General features: G+C 35.2%; 1 protein-coding gene across 5 annotated transcripts in view; it reads right to left on the bottom strand.

Annotated features, from left to right (window-relative positions):
- KMT2E (lysine methyltransferase 2E (inactive)) overlaps positions 1 to 22481 on the bottom strand; it is a 98445-nt gene that overhangs the window by 18530 nt on the left and 57434 nt on the right. For all 5 annotated transcript variants that reach the window (XM_069462677.1, XM_069462680.1, XM_069462679.1 and 2 more), the window contains 7 exons: positions 19044 to 19082; positions 15266 to 15496; positions 15019 to 15149; positions 12994 to 13111; positions 11586 to 11695; positions 4632 to 4896; positions 3438 to 3536 (listed from right to left, as the gene is read on the bottom strand). In XM_069462677.1, the coding sequence (XP_069318778.1) occupies positions 3438 to 3536; positions 4632 to 4896; positions 11586 to 11695; positions 12994 to 13111; positions 15019 to 15149; positions 15266 to 15496; positions 19044 to 19082 (993 nt within the window). The remainder of the gene's footprint in view (positions 1 to 3437; positions 3537 to 4631; positions 4897 to 11585; positions 11696 to 12993; positions 13112 to 15018; positions 15150 to 15265; positions 15497 to 19043; positions 19083 to 22481) is intronic.

The following is a 22481-nucleotide window of genomic DNA, read 5'->3' as shown; positions in this document are numbered from 1 at the left end:
CATATTAACTAGAGTTCATGAAATGGTATTTGATGCCTCCCCAGCTATAAGTTATCTACTATATTTATATCTCCTTTACCAGTTATTGCTGAATTGTAATTATTTTTGTAAATACCTGTGAAGGCAAAGACATTGTCTCATCTTCTACTCTCATCAAAAAAAATGAAGCCAATAACCAAAATACATAAATCGTCTGGTGCAATTGTTGGAAACTGAGCAAGATGTTAAATATTAGGTGTCATATGAAACTGTCATTTACATAAAAATTGTCCATTTCATATGGTTCAAGCTATACTACAAAAGGATAGGCCGAAGTAGAGGAGCTCCCCCTTATCTACAGGGGATATGTCACAGGACTCCCAATGGATGCCTGAAACCACAGGTTGTACTGAACCCTAGATATACTATGTTTTTTCCTATACATACGTACTTATAAAGTTTAATTTATAAATTAAGCACAGTAAGAGATTAACAACTAATAAAACAATACACTAATAAAAGTTACATGAACGTAGTCTGTCTATCTATCTCTCTCTCTCTCTCTCTCTCTCTCTCAAAATATCTTAGTATTTTTGAACCACAGTGGGTAACTGCTTTCTGGGTAACGCAGAAAACAAACCTGCAGATAAACGGGGACTACTGTATATCTGAATTTGGAGATCACATGGAATTTATTTGGGAGGAGAATATTATTGACTCCTCTTATCCCAATCTGGTAAATATGTACAATAGCTTTTATAAGTTGAGCATCTCAAATCCAAAATCAGAAATGCCCTAAAATCTGAAATTTTATGATTGCCTACCTGATGCTCAAAGAAAATGCTTATTGAAGTATTTCTGATTTTTGGATTTGGGATGCTCAAGTGTTAAGTATAATGCAAATATTCCAAAATCCAAACGCTGAAACACTACTTCTGGTCCCAAGCATTCTGGATAAGGGATACTCAACCTCTTCCTCCTAGTATACCCATAACAGCTTGGAAATCTTATCTTGTCAGAGGAGAAAATTTAAATCAGTTGTCATAAGTTTCTCAGGAGTAGTATGGCTACTATCTTTGTTTTGTCTAGATTTAGTTGTCCCTTTTTTAAGTTGCTACTTTTTGATTTGACCTTAGATCTGACTACTGATGTTAATCTAACTAACAGATTTAAACTTTTCAAAACCAAATACAGTATGAATGCTTTGGGGTAAGGGGGAACCATACTAATTGCTCAGGAATTAGGATGCATGCTTTTGAATTTTGCTTATTTGATTACATCCAAAAAGTCTGTAATTTAAACATTAAAGCAAATGTACTGGTAGAAATAATAAGATTGCAATGACTTTGAGGGCTACAGGTCAAAGAGCCAAGTATTTAATTTAAATTTTTATTTCATTCTTTCAAAATACCAAATCATAAACATTCATACTTTTCAAGTTTTGCACATTTTATTCCCATGAAAAATACCTAGCTTCATAGCCACCTTAGTTGCAGATATTAGAATATGCTAAAATGAATATAAAAACTTAGAACTATTCTATTTTACTATAGCATATGAATAGGCAATATTGGCACCAAAAATGGATTCCAAGTAAGCCAATATACATATATATTTTCTAAGTTCTACCAGGCATACCATCAACAGTTATCTGATGTTTTAAAATCTGGAAATGAGGATGTTCTAAGTTCCACTGACTTTACATTTTAAAAGTAGCCCCACTGTCATAAAAACTTTTAAATAGAGTGTTCATATCTGAATAAAATTATTGTATGGTAACAGAACAAACCTCCAGTGTTTCTTTTTCAGAATGGCTGCTATAGCTTGTAAAGCCAGTTGTAAAAGAGGTTTCTCCCACCAGACATATGCCCCATTAAGAAACCAGTGACGAATCTAAATCGGTTTCCTAAAACTTCCTGCAGGTTTAGTACAAATAAAGGGCTGGGGCAACTGAGGATTGAACAGAACAATACTAAAAATCAATAGTCAAGAAGGACCATAAGTAATTTGCGTAGGTACAAATAATTTAGATATGCTTGAATCTTGAAATAGGTTCAAGATAATTCCCTGAGGTACAGGAACTCCTTCTTTTTTTTTTTTTTTGAGACAGAGTCTCACTTTGTTGCCCGGGCTAGAGTGAGTGCCATGGTGTCAGCCTAGCTCACAGCAACCTCCAACTCCTGGGCTCAAGCAATCCTCCTGCCTCAGCCTCTCGAGTAGCTGGGACTACAGGGATGCGCCACCATGCCCGGCTAATTTTTTTTATATATATTTTAGTTGTCCATATAATTTTCTTTCTATTTTTAGTAGAGACGGGGTCTCGCTCTTGCTCAGGCTGGTCTCGAACTCCTGACCTCAAGCGATCCACCCGCCTCGGCCTCCCAGAGTGCTAGGATTACAGGCGTGAGCCACCGCGCCCGGCCAGGAACTCCTTCTTTATAACCAACCTTCTCCGATATTTTCTCCTGAATTTGTTTTTCTTCTAACACCACCCTGTCTCAATAGACCAGTGTTTCTGAAATCCTAAGGCTATGAAAGAGTTCTACATTGCTTTCACAACTTTGAACATCAACATTAGAAAGATAACCATCAAGGTGATAAAACAGACTCACATTAAGTAGACTTAAGATGACCAAACTTAATCCTTGATCCTACCCCTAAATATGTGACACTTGAGATTCCACGGAATACAGCGTGAAAACCCCCAAAACAGGAAACAAGGGAGTATATAAAGAAAAGGGGGACGGGAGAACCTATAATAAGATTATCAACTGGTTTGTACAGTCACTTTCAAATCTTAGGGCACTCAAAGTACACCCGTGATACTTTAAGTGGACTAAACATTTTTATCAAATGCTAAGTTACCATCAGTTTGTGAGAAAATATCTTGTCCTAGTTTTTATACTAACTCATCTGCAAATATGTAGTACAAGGAATATAAATCCTAAACTTATTTTAATGAAATCCTTATTGTATGACAGCAGTATGAGAATACAGAAATAGTACCTACCAAACAGGTTTTTTTTTTTTTTTTTTTGCATAAGCCCATGTATTTGGTGCTATTTTAAGGTTTAAATTCCATTTTTTTCTACATCACATCATGAAAAGAAAAGATACATTTAGCTAATGAAAGACATTTTGAACAGGAATTGTGGCATTAAAATTTATTAGTTTCCAGCTTCAAAAACGTTCATAAAATATTTCTTGAATGTCATACATGCTTAAATCTCTAATGAATACCCAATAAAAATACAAAAGATTAGTGGAATTTATTTAAATGGTAATGACAAAGCCAAACAAAAATGCTAAATGGCATATCATGGGCCGAAAATTTACTAACTTCAAACAAAGAACAGAGTAAAAGCCCACATAAAGGGAGCAACTATATTTCTACGGGAAGAGCAACTGTCACTAAGCCCAAGTGACAGCGTAAAGCCGCTACTGGCTTCCCAACTTACCATCTTCCTTTTCCTTTCTGCAATCTGCTCCTCTGATTCCATTTCTACTTCATTACTAATAGGAGTTTTTTCTTCTATATCATCAATAAAATCTGGTTCCTGAAAGATGGAAGTGACGTTATAGAAACCACTACTCCATCCTTAAATTAGGGACGTCAAACTGTTTAAAAATCTTTCAACCACAACCAATTCAACACATAAAAATTGCAAGTCTACTTAAATTCATTTAGGAAATTGAAAACTGGCTTCCTAATTCAAAAAACTTTTCAAAATCATACAGTTGAATAATTTTGCTTTTTCAAGTTCTCATCAATAAAGAGTCTACAAGGTCAAATATGGTAGGCAGCATGGACTTATGTTTATATTCTTCTTGAAACATAAACATATAATTATTTCACAACACCTGGAAATATGAAGTGTTCAATAAAATTTTGTTCAGTTGAAAAGGGAAATTATTACTAGAAGATAGGGCCCTAAAAATGAGCAAACCCTTACTTAATCCTCATATTTAAAGGTCCCTTTCTAACTTCGTTTTGTTTAGAGGACATATTTCTTAGTAGAGCAGTATAGGCCAAAATTACCGTATGTGTTTGTAGTGAGTTTTCTCTCAAAAATCTTATTTGCTATTGATCATGACAGCCTTGTAGAAATAAGATTACCTGTGTTTATATTTTTTTTTCATTTTTTACTTTTATTTTTTAAAGACAGGATCTCACTCTGTCATCCAGACTTGAGTGCAGTGGCATCATCATAGCTCAATGCAGCTTCAAACTCCTGAGCTCAAGCAATCCTCCTGCCTGCCTCAGCCTCCTGAGTAGCTGGGACAACAGGCATGTGCCATCACACCTGCCTGGTGTCCAAATATTTAAGGAAAGGAAATTATATGTCTTAAGACTTTAAATAAGAACATTTATTATAAACATCAGGAAATGCCACTTGGAAGATTTTTTTTAAGTTACTTAGTCTTAGGAAAATCTTGTCTTCAATTCCGCAAGAATTTGTTGGCTGAGTTGTTTCTTAATAATTCAACAAATATTATACAAATTGTAGCAGAATCTACATTTTATACCTATAAATACTTCATTAACAGAATGGACTTAAGATATTTTAAACAACTATGAATAAAACAAAAAAGAGGTTAAAATATGAAATTATTTTCCTTTAATTTCATCAAGAATCAGTAGAGTTCAGTACCTGATTATTTGATACTGATAGTCTCAATGGAGAAAGCTTTCTCTGTTTAGTTTCTGGGCTCTTTATTTTGTTGGTTGTTCCTTCACAATCCAAAGTAATATTTTGATTTTGTGTATCTTTTTCTTTTGAAATATCTTTGTCTTTTTTTCCTTTTTTCCTTCTGGTCTCATAACCACTATTTATGTTTTCCGTGGATTCAGAACTACGTTTGAGAACAGGACATTCTGGATTTTCTTTGAGGCATGCACAATCCACCTTGTATTTACTGAAAAGAAAACCAGTTAAATATTTATTCAAGATATAAAACAAAACTGGAAAATTTCTAATCGATTTAAAGCTACAACTCCACAGAATTATATACAACTATTAATTGCAAACAATACATACTTTTCACTAATTGGCATTCCTGGTAACTATCATAAATAATTTTCTTTTCTCACAAAAACAATGTAATAATTAGATGTTTATTTCTGACCAGATATTGGGCCTTCAATCGTAAGTACAGATTATCTGAAATGCTTCAGATTAGAAATGTTTGGATTTTTGTGGATTTGGGAATATGTGTATACACATAATGAGATATTTGGGGCATAAAACCAAAGTCTAAACACAAAATTTATATATGTTTCATATACACCTTAGACACATAGCCTGAAAGTAATTTTTATGCAATATTTTTAATAATTTTGTGCATGAAACAAAGTTTTGACTGTGACCTGTCACATGAATTTTCTACTTGTGGCATCGTTATCAGTGCTCAAAAAGTTTGTTAATTTTGAAGCATTTGGATTTCAGATTTTCAGATTAGAGATATTCAACCTATGTCACAGAAAGAAGAAAAAAACCAGTAAATTAAAACTTTGAGTCTTTTAAAGTAAAATGATAGTGTGGATTTACACAAAGTAACATTACAGCAAAAACCATAATTACTTCAATAGTCCCAGAGTATTAGAAAATACTGACCTGAAATTTGACCTAAATAAAAAATGCTAGGTATAACAAATACCAAATCTTAACTAATTTGTCTTATACAAGGAATTATTTCAATAATCAGGTTTCTGTAAAAAGCTACTTTGAAAAAAATTGTTTCTTTTTGCTCCTCTTAAGCGTTCCCCCTTTCAAGTGGAAGCTTGAAAAATAATTGTACTCCCTTCTTCACAGTAATAATTATTACTCCCATCTTACAGATGAAATTAAAGCTCAAGGAGGGTCATTGTCTTGTCCAAAGTCACACAGTTAATAAATGGTAGAGATGGCATTTAGATACAGGCCTGAACAACTCTAAAGCCCACAGACTTTTTGTTTTAGTATTTTTCAACTCTCTGCCCTCTATCTCTACCACCACTGCTAAGATTTAATACCATCTCCACGATGCAGGCTAAATGCCCAAACCTGAGTTAAAGATCAAGAACAAGTAACTTTTAAAATTTCTAATACTCCCAACTCATTCACTTTTAACACTGCTAGAAAGATGAAAGTCCAGCTGCCTAATTCTGTCAATAAGGGGGAGAACTGGTTCCACCTCCCAAATTAGGTATTAATAGACACTAGCTTGAAACTTTCTAATGTTCTCTTTTTTTTAGGCCAAAAGAACTACAAATAAAAATGATGGCAACAGCTTATATTTATTAAGCACTTTAGGTGAGTATTATTATCATTCCTATATTATATTTGAGGTAACGTGGCATAAAGAGATGAAGAAATTGATCTAAAGTTACATAGTAAGTGATCAAGCTAGCATTTGAAACCAAATTATAAAAAGCTTAAAATTCTTAACCTCTATGATCTTTTAAAGCAATGAGCAAAAATACATTATGATAAATTTTCCATCTTCTTGAGAAGAAAGGGCTGAAAAAGGAAAAGTTATGGTAAATCTGACTCTAGCAATTCAGTAGGGGTGAAGAGGGATTTCATTGAGAGAAACATAATGGACATTTAGAACACTACATTTAAAAAAGATACCACACAAAGATTCAAAATACAAAATAGGAGAAAATGAATTAAAATTGGTATAACCCCAAAGTCTAGAAAATATTAAAGAACAAAAAAAAAAAAAAAAAAAAATCTACGAAAAATACTACCCAGCAAAAACACGGACAGATAATAGTATCAGGCGATTCACAAGAGAGGAAATCCAAATGACAATATATAAAAAAGATCATTGGGCCCATAAATAATCAAGGAAAATGGTAAATAAAAATATAAAAAATCCACCATTCCACATGAATTAGCATCAATTTTTAAAGTTTTACAGTAAAGATGTATAGCAAGGAACTAAATCACTTGGGAATGTAAACTGGTACACGCCTCTTTGGAGAGTAATTCACGCACATCTAGTAAAAACTGAGGCTGTACCCATTCTACAATCCAGCAATTCCACTCCTACGTCCCAACCATGGAGAAAACATGTACACATGCACAGATGTTGAAAAACCATAGGAACATTTTTTTAAATAAATGTAAAGATTCATCAGCAGTGGAACAGATAAATGCCATCAGCAAATGAACTAGAACTACACATAACAATGTAGCTTAATTTCATGTAATAAATGAGAAAAGATGAATGCATAAGAATGCAATAGATTACAATTTATATAAGGTTTAAAAATATATAAAATTCTAGATATTATTTGTCAACATATACAAACAAAATAGGATGTTAAAGAAACACAACACATTCAAGACAGAAGGGGAGATGCAATCTGACTGCTAAACACAAGGGACCTTCAATGAAGAATGTTTTATTTCTAATTTGGGAAGTGAGTACATGGTATCTGTATTATTTACATCTTTAAATTTTTAAAAATTTAAACAAAATATAATTTACCCTTGAACAACACAGGTTTTGCCTACACAGGTCCACTTTTATGTGGATTTTTTTCAATAAATATGTTAGAAAATTTTTTGGAGATTTTCAACAATTTGAAAAATAGATGTACCACACAGCCTAGAAATATTGAAAAAATTAAGAAAAAGTGTGTCATGAATGCATAAAATATATGTAGATACTAGTCTTTTTATCATTTACTACCATAAAATATACACAAATCTATTATAAAAAGTTAAAATTAGGCTGGGCGTGGTGGCTCACGCCTGTAATCCTAGCACTCTGGGAGGCTGAGGTGAGTGGATCGCTCAAGGTGAGGAGTTCGAGACCAGCCTGAGCAAGAGCGAGACCCCGTCTCTACTAAAAATAGAAAGAAATTATCTGGCCAACTAAAATATATATAGAAAAAAATTAGCCGGGCATGGTGGCGCATGCCTGTAGTCCCAGCTACTGGGGAGGCTGAGGCAGTAGGATCGCTTAAGCCCAGGAGTTTGAGGTTGCTGTGAGCTAGGCTGACGCCACGGCACTCACTCTAGCCCAGGCAACAAAGCAAGACTCTGTCTCAAAAAAAATTAAAAAATCAAAAAAGTTAAAATTTATCAAAACTTATACAAACAGACCATACATGGTGCCATTCAGTCAAGAGAAATGTCAACAAACATAAAGATGCAGTATTAAATCATAACTGCATACAATTAACTACAGTACATAATACATTACTGTAATAATTTTGTAGCCACCTCCTGTTGCTATTGTGGCACTCCGCTTAAAACGCCATGTGGCACTAATCATCTCCCTATGAGCAGTTCGTCTCTCCAGTAAATTGCATATCACAGTAAAGAGTGATCTCTCATGGTTCTCACACATTTTACATCGTGTTTAGTACAATATAGTAAACTTTGAGTAACACTGTGGGACCCATAAGTGCCGGTAGTGATGCTGGAAGTGCTCCTAGGAAGCAGAGAAAAGTCATGACACTGTAAGAAAAACTTGAATTGCTTGATAGGTAGCACAGATTGAGGTACAGCTGTGGTTGCCTGTCATCTCAAGATAAATGAATCCAGCATATGTACCATGTGAAAAAAGAAAAGGAAAGCTTTGGAGCTCTCACTGCAACTATACCAACAGGTGTGAAAACCTTACATTTTGCAAAATACCTGTTCATCTTGTATTGAAAATTCAGCTTTTAAGTGGGTGCGAGATTGCGATGTAAGAAAGGTGTATCTATATACTCTAAGGCTGGGTGTGGTGGCTCATGCCTGTAATCCTAGCACTCTGGGAGGCTGAGGTGGGAGGATCACTCAAGGTCAGGAGTTCAAGACCAGCCTGAGCAAGGGCGAGACCCCCATCTCTACTAAAAATAGAAAGAAATGATCTGGACAGCTAAACATATATTCAGAAAAAAATTAGCTGGGCATGGTGGCACATGCCTGTAGTCCTAGCTACCCGGGAGGCTGAGGCAGAAGGATTGCTTGAACCCAGAAGTTTGAGGTTGCTGTGAGCTAGGCTGACGCCACGGCACTGTAGTCCCGGCAACAGGGTGAGACTCTGTCTCAAAAAAAAAAAAAAAAAATCATTATATAATATGATTTGAGAAAAGGTGAAGTCATTAAATGACAAAGCAAAAGGAAGGTGAAGGATTTAAAGGTGGGGAATTTAATGCCAGCAAAGGATGGTTTGATAATTTTAGAAAGGGTTTGGCTTAAAAAAATGTTAACAGGAGAAGCAGCTCCTGCTGACCAAGAGGCAGCAAATGCGTTCTCAGGTATCATTAAGAAAATCATTAAGGAGAAAGGGTATCTGCCTGAACAGGTTTTTAATGCAAATAAAATTGCTCTATTTTGCAAAAAAAAAAAGAAAAATCCGCAAAGGACATTTATTAGTAAGGAAGAGAAGCAAGCACCAGAATTTAAGGCAGGAAGGGATAGGCTAAGTCTACTGTTTTGTGCAAATGCAGTCGGGTTTATGATCAGGATTACCCTCATCTATAAAGCTGCTAACTGTTGAGTCTTGAAGGGATAAACATCAGCTGTCAGTTTTTTGGTTGTAAACAAGGCCTGGAAAACAAAAACTGTTTTTCTGGATTGGTTCCATTGATGCTTTGTCACTGAAGTTAACTACCTTCCCAATAAGGGACTGCCTTTTAAAATTCTTTTGATATTGGACAACACCCCTGGCCACCCAGAACCTCGTGAGTTCAACACCAAAGCAACTGAAGTGGCCTACTTGCTCCCAAACACAACATCTCTAATTCAGCCTCTAGATTGGGGGTTTTGAGGACCTTTGAGGCTCATTACATGTGGTACTTTATGGAAAGGATTGTCAATGTTATGGAAAAGAACTCCAAAAGAACATCATGAAAGTCTGGAAGGATTACACCATTGAAAATGCCATCACTGTTACAGAAAAAGCTGTAAAAGCAATCAAGCCCGAAACACTGAATTTGTGCTGGAGAAAACCATGTCCAGACGTTGTGCATGACTTCATAGGATTTACGAAAGAGCCAATCAAGGAAATCATGAAAGAGATTGTGGATAGGTGGGGGTTGAAGGGTTTCAAAATGTAGATCTTGGAGAAATTCAAGACCTAATAGACATCACACTAGAAGAATTTACAGAAGGTGACTTGATGGAAATTAGTGTTTCTGAACCAGTGCTAGATGACGAGGAAGAAGATGTAGAAAAAGCAGTGCCAGAAAACAAATTGACATTAGACAATCTGGCAGAAGGGTTCCAATTATTCATGAGTGCTTTTGCCTTCTTTTATGACATGGACCCTTCTGTGACGACATGGACACTGAAACTAAAAGCAAACAGTAGAAAAAGGATTAGTACTGTATAAAAACATTTTCAGAGAAATGAAAAAGCAAAAAAGCCAAACAGAAATTATGGCGTGTTTCCATAAAGTTACACCAAGTGTGCCTGCCTCTCCTGCCTCCCCTTCTACCTCCTCCACCTCTTCCACTTCTGCCACCCCTGAGACACCAAGACCAACCCATCCTCTTTCTCCTCAGCCTACTCAACGTGAAGACAAGGATGAAGACCTTTTTAATGATCCACTTCCACTTAACCAATAGTAAATATACTTTCCCTTCCTTATGGTTTTCTTTTTTTTTTTTTTTTTTGAGACAGAGTATTAACTCTGTTGCCCGGGCTAGAGTGCCATGGCGTCAACCTAGCTCACAGCAACCTCAAACTCCTGGGCTTGAGTGATCCTCCTGACTCAGTCTCCCTAGAGCTGGGACTACAGGCACATGCCACCACGCCTGGCTAATTTTATTTTTTTGTAGAGATAAGATCTCACTATGTTGCCCATGCTGTTCTCAAAACTCCTGGCCTCAAGCACTCCTCCTGCCTCGGCCTTCCAACGTCCTAGGATTACAGGTGTGAGCCACCATATCCAACCCCCTTTGTGGTTTTCTGAATAATATTTTCTTTTCTCTACCTTATGTTATTGTAAGAAAACAGTAAACAATACATATAACATACAAAATATGTATTACTCGACTGTTTATGTTATTAGGGCTTCCAATCAACAACAGGCTGTTAGTTAAGCTTTTGGGGAGCCAAAAGTTATACATGGATTTTTGATTGCACAAGGGGTTGGCACCCCTTAACCTCTGTGTTGTTCAAGGTCTACTGTACTCAGAATTAACGTTTGTTTTTTCCTAGTGTTTGGGAACAGTAGTTCTCAGAGTTTCTTTGCAAGATCTCCAACAAACCCTTTCAATTTATACTGTAAAGAAAATTTGACAATCTCTTGTTTTGAGGGGCAAAAGAGAAATCATTCATATTGATTAACCATATATGACTAAAATTATATCACCTAAATATACAAGAAAAAGAAGAAAAAAATTCTTACATAAACAAGGTCAGTGTTGTACGGCTGAATTAAGATTATTAACTATAATTACTATGAACATTTACATTATAATAATTAGTGAAAATTTAGAAAATAAGCAGCAATGATATAATGGAGGCTGATACCAAAATGCTTATTTTTAAGTAGTTTTAACTGCCTCATGATAAAAATAAAAAGCTATAAAAGTAATAATACCTAAATTATTATAAGGCCATTAAGAAACTATTTTGAAGCAAAAGATGACATATTTATAGACTTGAACTTACCAATTCCCATAGTCAAAATCAAAGGCAATAGTAATTTCAGTTCCTTTTGGAATACTTTGTATAGAATAAATGTACAGATGTATAGTTCCATCTTCAATTTCATGCCTCACCTGTAAGTTAAAAGAATAATTTTACATTTCTATAAATTACTTCCTACCTTTATAAGGATCTTATCCTACAATTCTGAAAACTATTCAATGTATTTCACAAACACAAACTGGAAAATATGCCATTAATTATAAGACTTATCACTATAAATCAGTTGTTATCAACTGGGAAGATTTCTCAAACGTGTGTTGCTGCCCACTGTCAAATCCCCCAACCCTATAGCTTGCTGTGTGGCATCCAAAAAAATAAAATATTTTACTTCATCAATTCTAATTTTTTGCCTTTTGGCATCTCTAAAATCGGTAGTCTTACAAGTGATGGCATCTTAGTTTAATGAATGCAGTAATGGTACAGTCAACACTGTACTTTTCCATGACAGACAATGTTCTAGATATTTTATGTGCATTAACTCCTTTAGTCCTCATACCACTTTTTTAGAGATAAAACTGAGGTGCAGATAAGATTACAAAGCTACTAAGTCATAGAGAAGGCATGAATCTCCTAAATCTGGTTCTGAACCTATATTCTTAACTGCAATATTATATAGTTATAAAATTGAAAATGTTTATATTGGCATGTAAAAAGCAAAACCAACATTACTTTACATTCCACACTAAAATATAATTTTATAAAAATTTTTCAAGTGGCACACATAAAATTTCCATTAGATTTTAGCTTTGTAATCTAACTATGCAGTCCCAACCCCCGGGCCGTGGACTGGAACCAGTCTGTGGCCTGCTAGGAACCGGGCTGAGCAGCTCCTCATCACTCACATCACTTGCCTGAGCTTCAACTCCCTCCCTCCCCAAACTTCATGGAAAAATTGTCTCTCATGAAACTTAGGAACCCAGCCGCAGAGCAGGAGATGAGCAGCAGGCAAGTGAAGCCTCATCCCCATTGCTCGCATCACCACCTGAGCTCTGCTTCCCTTCTCCCCGCAGTCTGTGGAAAAATTGTGTTCCATGAAACTGGTCCCTGGTGCCAAAAAGGCCGGGAACTGCAGATCTAACTTAATCAAATCATAGCATATATTTGAATGATAAATAAAGCTTCCAGGATAAACAAAAAGCAGCCCAATATTTCCTTTTACAAAGAACAGCACCAATTTCTTCAATGTGCAAAGTAGTTTTTAGGACTTCACAGCCAAGTATCACCTGAATTTTCACAACAGAAAGATGTTGGGTAGTACAAAATGTATCAGCAGTTGAAAAGTGTTTTAGGCTACCAGACTTTTGTGCTTAATACTCAGACTGTACACATCCCCATGTCTCACCTCCCCAAAAGCTTTCTGTAACTTTACCTCTGCATTGGGTGTACAAGAACGCCTGATGAATCGAGCCTCATTCCCAAAAGTCCTTGCATCAACACACATTTCCAGCCCATGAAATTTAGAGTAGAATAAAACAAAAGGGTATGGTCTACAAAGAAACATTATAACTTATTAACATTTTTGTATAATAATCTGTTACTCTTCATAAGCAAACTGATGAAGAAACTTAAAAACAACTCGGGGGGATGGGGAGGCATGGGCAATATATATAACCTGAACTTTTGTACCCCCATAATGAGCTGAAATTAAAAAAAAAAAAAAAAAAAAAAAATGTTATCCTACAAAAAAAAAAAACCACACATAGTGTCAGAAACTTCTAAAAGACACAAAGTAGTGAAGTCGAGATTTGAATGTAGGCAATCTAACTCCAGTTATGCTAGTTTATGCTTAATGAGATGTTTACCTGCCTCTATAGCCTCACCTAAATCAAAGGCAGTTAACTGAAGGCAGAAATTCAAATTTACAAAGAAAGATGATAAGAGAGTGACTACTGCTTTTATGGGGTCATAAATCAATTCCTTTAAAATCCATATTTCCTTCCTGGTGCATTTAAAAGTGAGTTATACTTATTTTGGATCAAATCTATTACAATAGAGAAAAATTCTTATGTATCTTTCATATTTAAGAAAAAACTCAAGCTATAAACAAAAAGAAATGGTTTTGGTAACTGTAGGACACAGACTGGTAATGTCATCCCCCTAGAGATATGAACATACTTCTAGACTATAGGGAAGCAATGGCTATCAGAGGATCATATCAATACCACATAAAAATCCCAAGCCATAGAAGGAAGAGATCTCCAAGACCATTCCAATACCAACAAAGTGGGAATTAAAAGTGGTGGCAAAACATAGTACCAAATCTAACACTGTCTAATAAAGAGGAACAAGTTGGCTGGGCATGGTGGCTTACGCCTCTACATGCAGCACTTTGGGAGGCTGAGATGGGACAATCACTTGAGGCCAGGAGTTCAAGATGCCTGGGCAACATAGTGAGACCCTATCTCTTCTATGTATCTATCTATCTAAAAAAATTAGCCAGGCGTGGTGGCGTGCACCAGTAGTCCTAGCTACTTGGGATGCTGATGCAGAAAGACCGTTTGAGCCCAGGAGTATGAGGTTACAGTGAGCTATGATTGCACCACTGCACTCTAGCCTAGGTGACAGAGCCAGACTCTATCTCAAAAAAAAAAAAAGAAAAAAGAAAAAAAAACTGAGGAAGAGGTTCTGCCTATGATCACCATGGTCTTTTCAGGTTCTAGCTATTATGCACAGGTCCTGGATGGAAAGGTTCCTTGTAATCTCAGGTAATCAGAGTTCCTGACTGATATCCTTATACAACCTATAAGTGGTTGTATAAGTGGTTGCCGGTTTATCTTTCTTTTTGTTTGTTTTTTTTTGTTTTTTTTGAGACACAGTCTCACTCTGTTGCCCAGGCTAGAGTGCTGTGGCGTCAGCCTAGCTCACAGCAACCTCCAACTCCTGGGCTCCAGCAATCCTCCTGCCTCAGCCTCCCGAGCAGCTGGGACTACAGGCATGCACCACCATGCCTGGCTAATTTTTTCTATATAATTTTAGTTGTCCAGTTACTGTCTTTCTATTTTTTAGCAGAGACGGGGTATCGCTTTTGCTCAGGCTGGTCTCGAATTCCTGACCTCAAGCGATCCTCCCGCCTTGGCCTCCCAGAATGCTAGGATTACAGGCGTGAGCCACTGCGCCTGGCCTGCTGGTTTATCTTTTAAGTAGATTGTTTTAGGATTTTCAGCAAGACAGACATAGGCAAGAGACAGAGGAATATATCTTTGCATTTTTTAATGATTTTGTAGTTTATCACAGTTCAAAAGTTATTAGTCACTGTTCAACCACATTACAGTTTTAACTACTGAAATGATCACACAGGAAAACAAAGTACATACAATCAAAGCATCTGGATAAAATAGCCAAAAATTCAGTATTTACCTATAGAAAATGAACATGGGAAAATAAAGGAATGTACCTTTTAAAGAAATATCCATTTGCTTCAAACTGTTCTCGCAGCATAAACTTCCCTCTATATTCAATGATGAGTGCATCAGGAGGCAAATCTTTTGCAGATTTCAGAATCTTCTTATTCTTTTGTATGTGGCTCTAAAATCAGAGTAAATGTTGAGATTAATTAAACCTGGTTGCCTTCAGTCTAATTATACACACACAGTAAAAAAAAAAGTTTTGTTTTACAATTTTTTGACAAATGATATATTTACCTCTACAGGAGGTTTGAAGAGCAAACTGTTGGTATTCAAATCTGATTTATTCATGTCTTTTTTGTCATTTCCATTGCCTAATCTCAGAGCTATTCTTTGTGCCTCCCTCTGAACACCCTCACTATACTGGTTATTATTTGCCTCTTCATAGCGATCCATCCATGCTTTGATTTTTGTCTCCCATCCAAAATTTGAACCATCAGATGAAGGATCAATCTCTGGAGCTGAACCCTAAAATCATAGCAAACTCAGCATTAATATCTGGACTTAAGTACTTATACACACTCAACATAAAAAATTAATGTCACTCTATATAAAAGAATGTAATATAAACCAGAAATAATGCTTGGCTTTCTGAGTTGGTTCAAGTGAAAAGAAGACCATACATAAGCAGCACAGTACATTTTTATACTGCATGCCAAACATATATGAGTTGGAAAACTGAAGGAAGGTGAGTTATGCTGGAATAGCAGAAATTCAAGCTTCACTGTCATTACTGTAGCCAAACGGAGGATATCGATAAAACTGCAAATACAGGTAATCCCCAGCTTACAGATGAGATGTTCCTGAAAATGTCTTTAGGTAAGATTTGTAGCTAACTCGGATCCCTGATGAACAGCCATATATCTCAATAATAATAACAACACTATAATGGCTCATTTGTAGTAGTAATAATATAGTGTAATACTGTAGTAGTAATAACGCTCCTCTAATAAGTTACAAAAACTATTGTGTTCTTTTAATTCAAATGGAACATAAAAACAAAGTCATACAAAAAAGTTAGATAGGAGATAATAGAAATTTCAAAAAAGAATATTAAAGGTTAATACTCATGTTGCATCAATGCTAGACTAATAGGAATGTTATACTTATTTTCATCCTTCTAACTTAATAAACTTTCCATTTCAATAATTAATCTACTATGCTGCTTAGTAATAACTGTTGCTTTCATTGGAACACTGCCTTTCACATGTTCCATTATTCTCACTCTATCCTTTATAATTGTTCCAACAGTAGAGTGACTGAAGCCCAATGCTTTCCCAATGAATGATGGTATCTGGTCTTTCTCTCAACTCTTAATTATTTCTACTTTCATTTTCAGTGTAATAACTTTTCATTGCAGGCTCATCTAGACTTGCAGTGGACTTTCACTTTGGAGGTATAGTCATAAGACTCACAAAATCAAATAAAAAAGTTAAGACAAAAGTGATCCTGTGCGTAAGCGACTATACAATGAGACCAGCTGCTAGCACAAAGATGCTGCACCAACGAACTGCTTATGCCATGTATATTTGTTTACATGCACAGAAGAAACTAGTTCCCAAATTATTAATGTAATTAATTAATTAATTATAAATCATCCTTGTGGGGAGCCTTGGGAGCCTATTCATAAGTACAGAATGCCATAAAGTCAGGTCATTCATAACCCAGGGACTGCCTGAACTCAAATCATTGGATCAATTTCAGCTAACAGTATAAAAAAAAGATAGCATATGAAATTTCTGGTTTTCGAGACTGCCAATATCTCTACTCAAGAGCAACAAAGTGAGAGCTGTTCTATTTAGAAAGAATAAATTTGCAATTATGTGAACTACACATGCTGCATATGAAGTATAAATTTCTTTTAATATAATTTTTATATTTGCTTTATAACAATGCTATACTTTGATATCTTAACTTTGTGCAATTCCAAGATCTATAACTAAATGTTCACATAACAAATTTATTGATAAATGCCGTTTATAATTTCCTTCTATAATATTGAATACCTTGATGAGAAAACAAGTTACTTCCTTAATATGTACAACCTAACCTAACTGAAATTTTAATTTCACATATAGATTTCACAAAGATCCTTATATATCCTGTAATAAGTATGCATATGCATATAATACAATACTAAAGTTTACCATCAGTCCGTTTTCCATATGAGTAATCTTTAAAACAAAAAGTATTATTGCTTTCTATAATGGAGTATAAACTATAATAAGTTGCTTGACTATTTGAATGGGGTAGGGTTGATACTTTATGTATATGCATATTCTACAACGACCATTTGATAAAGAACAGATTTTTATAGAAATATGATGCACTATTTCATATTATGGTTTTCCTCTGTTTTATTAAAGGAACTTATTCAGTTTTTAAATTTTCATTTCTTATTTGGGGCCCACAAGAAACTGCTCTGTTGACTTAGTATATTTTTAATACAGCTCTTCTATATTTCTTGAACCTTATGAAATTACTATAGAATTACTTATTGGGGCAGTAACGATTTTAAAGAGATATCTTCTGGTTAAGATATTTTTCAAGATACACAAGAAATTTTTAAAATTTTATATCCCTCATCACTTCTTTATGTACTAAAGTATTTTAGCTAAGTAAAAGATGCTCCTTCCTCATTTTGCCTTCAGGGTAAATTTGCCTGCAGGTGATTAGCTATATTGAGAAGAAAGGAGGACTGCTGGAGTTATCAACAGTTCTTACTGAAAAACTTTTTCAGACCTCTTTATTCTGCATCAGATCAAATTCCATAAGTCTAAGTTAACATACTAAGTTCTGTTATAAAATCGTCAACATTAACATGTAAAGAACATTTTATGAAACTTTGGACTTGCAGTATGCTAAGTGACACCAAGTATTAACAGTCTTGAGAAAGAACTATAAAATTAGGCAAGAATAATCTCTGGACTGCTATTTTCCAAAAATGTGACACAATGAATAATTATTATGCTTTGTACTACAGGAACAACAGATATACTGTAATATGCTCCCCACATCTTATTTAATATTTGACAATTTAAGAAATTCGGGCTGAGCGTGGTGGCTCACGCCTGTAATCCTAGCACTCTGGGAGGCCGAGGCGGGAGGATCATTTGAGCTCAGGAGTTTGAGACCAGCCTGAGCAAGAGCGAGACCCCATCTCTACTAAAATAGTAATAGAAAGAAATTATATGGGCAGCTAAAAATACATATAGAGAAATTAGCCAGGCATGGTGGCGCATGCCTGTAGTCCCAGCTACTCGGGAGGCTGAGGCAGGAGCATTGCTTGAACCCAGGAGTTTGAGGTTGCTGTGAGCTAGGCTGACACCACGACACTCTAGCCCGGGCAACACAGTGACACTCTTGTCTCAAAAAAAAAAAAAAAAAAAAAAAAGAAAAGAAAAGAAAAGAAATTCGTTATTTTTACTACCTAACCCAGAAAGCTACTGTACTACTGTATAGCTGAGCTCTGTGACTCAACACAAACCTATATTTTGGGGGGACCCCAAGTTGGGGAATCTTGCTTCTTTCAGCAATGTTAGCATCTAAAAAATTAAGGAAATATCTTAATTCAAGGTACACATAACTAGTTTGTATTTACATGGTGCTTCCATGGTGATTTTATAGTATGACAACTGACTTGACTAACTCCCTAGAATCCCAACTATGTAGTAGAGCAAATTTTTAAGTTCCAAATGTGATTCTGCATTCATGTGTATAGTATAGTAATACACAGTAGTACTGGAGATGTAGAATGCAGTGATAAATCAATTTTAAATTACATTTGAAACTGCTTATATACCCACTTTTTGATTAATATTTATAATAGTGTTAATAAATTACAAGAGTATTATAGTAATCCAATTAGCATTCTCTAAGGTCCCACTTCTGGTAAAGATAATAAGCAATGAAATGGCACACATGAAGAGAGCATTAAGATATGGACGAGCAACCACTTAGTAAGTTCCTCAGTAACTGACTGTTGATAACAACATCTTAAATTCAATGTAGTTACCTTAACTCTTGATGACTTCCTAGATCCTTCACGAAAGGCCTGAAATATAGAATTTTGAGTTAGTTTTTTTAAAAAACTGGAGATTATTATTTTATAATCAATTGGTTCATTGCAGCTTTTTACTGAGGTGTCATAATATTTGCAAAAACCAATAAAGCCAAAATTAGGAATATATTTATATAAATAAAGGTATCTACTAGAATACTATTATTTAAAAAATAGAATGTAGCCAGGCGTGGTGGCGCACACCTTGCAGTCCCAGCTACTCAGGAGGCTGAGGCAGGAGGATCGCTTGAGCCCAGGAGTTCAAAGTTGTAATGCGCTATGATCATGCCAATGAATAGCCACTGTACTCCAGCCTGGGCAACATAGTGAGATCCAGTCTCTTTAAAAAATAAATAAACAGAATGCAGACTATGTAGAATATAAAAATCTGTATATAATATGATGCCAAGACAAAAATTTCCAAATATTCTATGTGTTCAATATTACAACCATGGAAAAATATTTATGATAAAAACTGGGAAGGTATTAAAATATTATAGTTTTGTTGAAGCAATGAGACATGTTTTGGCGGGGGGGGGGGGGGTTTAAAATGTTATTACTTTAATTCTCTAAGGAACTACCAGATAATATTTGAACCCTTAATGGGGCTTAAGAAATGAAAACTGTGGTAAACAGCTATATTTATTCAATAAGTATGTACTGAGAGTCCACTAATCTGCAAGATCCTGAAAAAGGTATTTAAGACTTTATTCCTCTCCCTCTCATCCCCCCTGTAAACGCTCTATTCAGAGAGACTAACAAAAACCTAAAGCTGGCAATACAGATCCAATATTTAAGTGCCAAATATGTACATAGACAATATTAGAAGAGAGCAAGATTTTTTTTTTTTAAGAGGAGGCAAAGGAACTTTATGTAAAACATGAGGGAAAAAAATTAGATGGACTATGTAAAACAGATGGGCAAGTAAAAGGAATATAATCCCCCTAGTACAAAAAACTATGAAGAGAGGCACAAGAATTATGTCAAATTCAAGGAAAAACTAATATATCACTTTTACCTACTGAAAAGCAGTATAAGAGGTTTGCTAAACAATATCAAATTAGGTCATGGAAGCCTTATTTAAAAAGTCAGATTTTATAATTCTGATTTAAATACTGTATGCTCTTCACTATGAATAAACAATCCCTAGAATATTTCTGAGCAGAGAAGAGATATAAGAATGACACTTATGGGAAATCTGATAACCAAATGCAGAATGGAATGAAGAAGGAAGAGGATAAAAAGAAATCAAAGGTGATAAGAAGATATTACTGTATTACTGTAAGGTAGTACGGGCTTAGACTAGGGTTGCAACAGCAATAAGAAGGGAAAAATATGTATCAGCTCAAGTGAGATAGTTCACGTCTATAATCCTAGGTCGAGACGGGAGGATCACTTGAGGCCAGGAGTTGGAGACCAGCTGGAGCAAGAGCAAGACCCTGCCTCTACAAAAAATAGAAAGATTAGTGGGGCGTGGAGATACGCGCCTGTAGTCACAGCTACTCTGAAGGCTGAGGCAGGGAGATCACCTGAGCCCAGGAGCTTGAGGCTGCAGTGAGCTATGACTGTACCACTGTACTCTAGTCTGGGCGACAGAGTGAGACCCTGTCTCAAAAAAAAAAAAAAAAAAAGTATCCAAAAGACATTTCAAAGTAAATATCAATAGAGCTTTTGAGAATAAATCTGGATGTCAAAGACTAAAGATGACTTATAGATTTCAGGGCCTGGGTAATGGCTGTGCTGCTGAAAAAAAATTTAAAGCATGGTCAAGGAGATACAAGTTTGGTTTAAACAGGAAACACTGAAAGAAAAATAATAGAACATTCATAAGTAATATTTGTTGACGATGGTTTTATGAACTAAAAGTTGAAAAAATTCTTTTCAATTAAAATCAGAAAATATTACTTTAAAAGTCCTAATTAATATGTAGGGTTACAATACATAATCCATGTCTTTTAATACTTTATTCTGCATTATTAATAATGTTCATCATGTCAAAGTCTTGAATTGCTAAAGCACCATCTATACCTTAATAGAGTTTTATGAATATTTAAAAACTGTCATGTGCACAGAATATTTATTGCTAACTCCATTCACATTTTAAACAATTAGCCATGTAGCAGGCTGAATATAAAAACAAAACTTGTATCCTTTTGCTGTATCTTTTATATTACATATTGCCCTCAATAATAATAAAAATTTAACAGAACAGTGGAAATAGCTATTTTTTATGCCCGAAGATTTCCTGGATTCTTTTTTCCCCCCTCTAATCCCTGTCAAGTATTTTTTTATTACTATTCTTTATTAGAGACAGAGTCTTGCATTGTCACCCAGGCTAGACTGCAGTGGCATGATCATAGCTCACTGCAACCTCAAACTCCTGGGCTCAAGCAATCCTCATGCCTCAGCCTCTAGAGTAGCTAGGACTATAGGCACATGCCACCATCCTTGACTAATTTTTTTTAAAAAAATTTGTAGAGATGGGGTCTTGCTATGTTGCTCAGACTGGTCTTAAACTCCTGGCCTAGGGCAATTCTTCCGCCTCAGCCTCCTAAAGTCCACGGATTACAGGCCAGAGCCTCCATGCCCAGGCCCTATCAAATATTATTAACTTAATACCAGAGAAAATCCCTTCCTTTTTAAATATACAGCAATATTCTGAAATAAATATGACACAAAGACACAGGGTTGATTCTTTTCAAATACCCAAAAGTCATTCCAGCCATAGAAAATGCAGAATCTATGCTTTATTCAAAAAACAGATTTAAATGAAACCAAATGACCTAAAACAGAAATATATAAGAATAAAGTCTCCATGTTAACTTTTACATAACAATCAAAAATAAAATCATAATTTGAAAGCAGTAGATAAAAAGGTGAGTCAACATCTATATGTGAGCTGCTAAATTGTAAAAGGCATGCAGAAGACAATCTCTTTTTGCGTAAATTACAATCTACCAAAGATGAGGAAAATAACAAAGCAAAATGTGTTTAAATGTTAAGTGCCTTGATGGGATGCAAAAAAAGAAGATCGTGTTAGGAAAGAAGCAAATTTCATGGAGGAAGCTGTGCTTGAAATGGGCCTCAAAATATACAGTAGGACTTTAAAAGATAAAGATGGAGAAGAGAATATTCCCAATGATGAAGGAAAGAGCAGAAGCAAAAATTACATGTCCACAAAGTCCAAGTACAATGTAGTAACAGTAAGTTATCCAGATTGGATAAAATACAAGTAGACAAGTAACAGAAAAGCAGAAGGACACACAGAGGTGATGACTGCTAGATAGTTAAGTTTAAACAGGGAGGTGAAATTAGAAAATGAAAATGTATTTTAAACTACATGCTGCCTACTTAAATAACCAAATATATCATGAGGAATTACTCAAAGACTAA

This window comes from Eulemur rufifrons, chromosome 29 (assembly GCF_041146395.1).
Source record: "Eulemur rufifrons isolate Redbay chromosome 29, OSU_ERuf_1, whole genome shotgun sequence".
Lineage (NCBI taxonomy): Eukaryota > Metazoa > Chordata > Mammalia > Primates > Lemuridae > Eulemur > Eulemur rufifrons.
The sequence above is the reverse complement of the archived record's forward strand: the minus strand, read 5'-3'. Positions and strand labels throughout refer to the sequence as shown.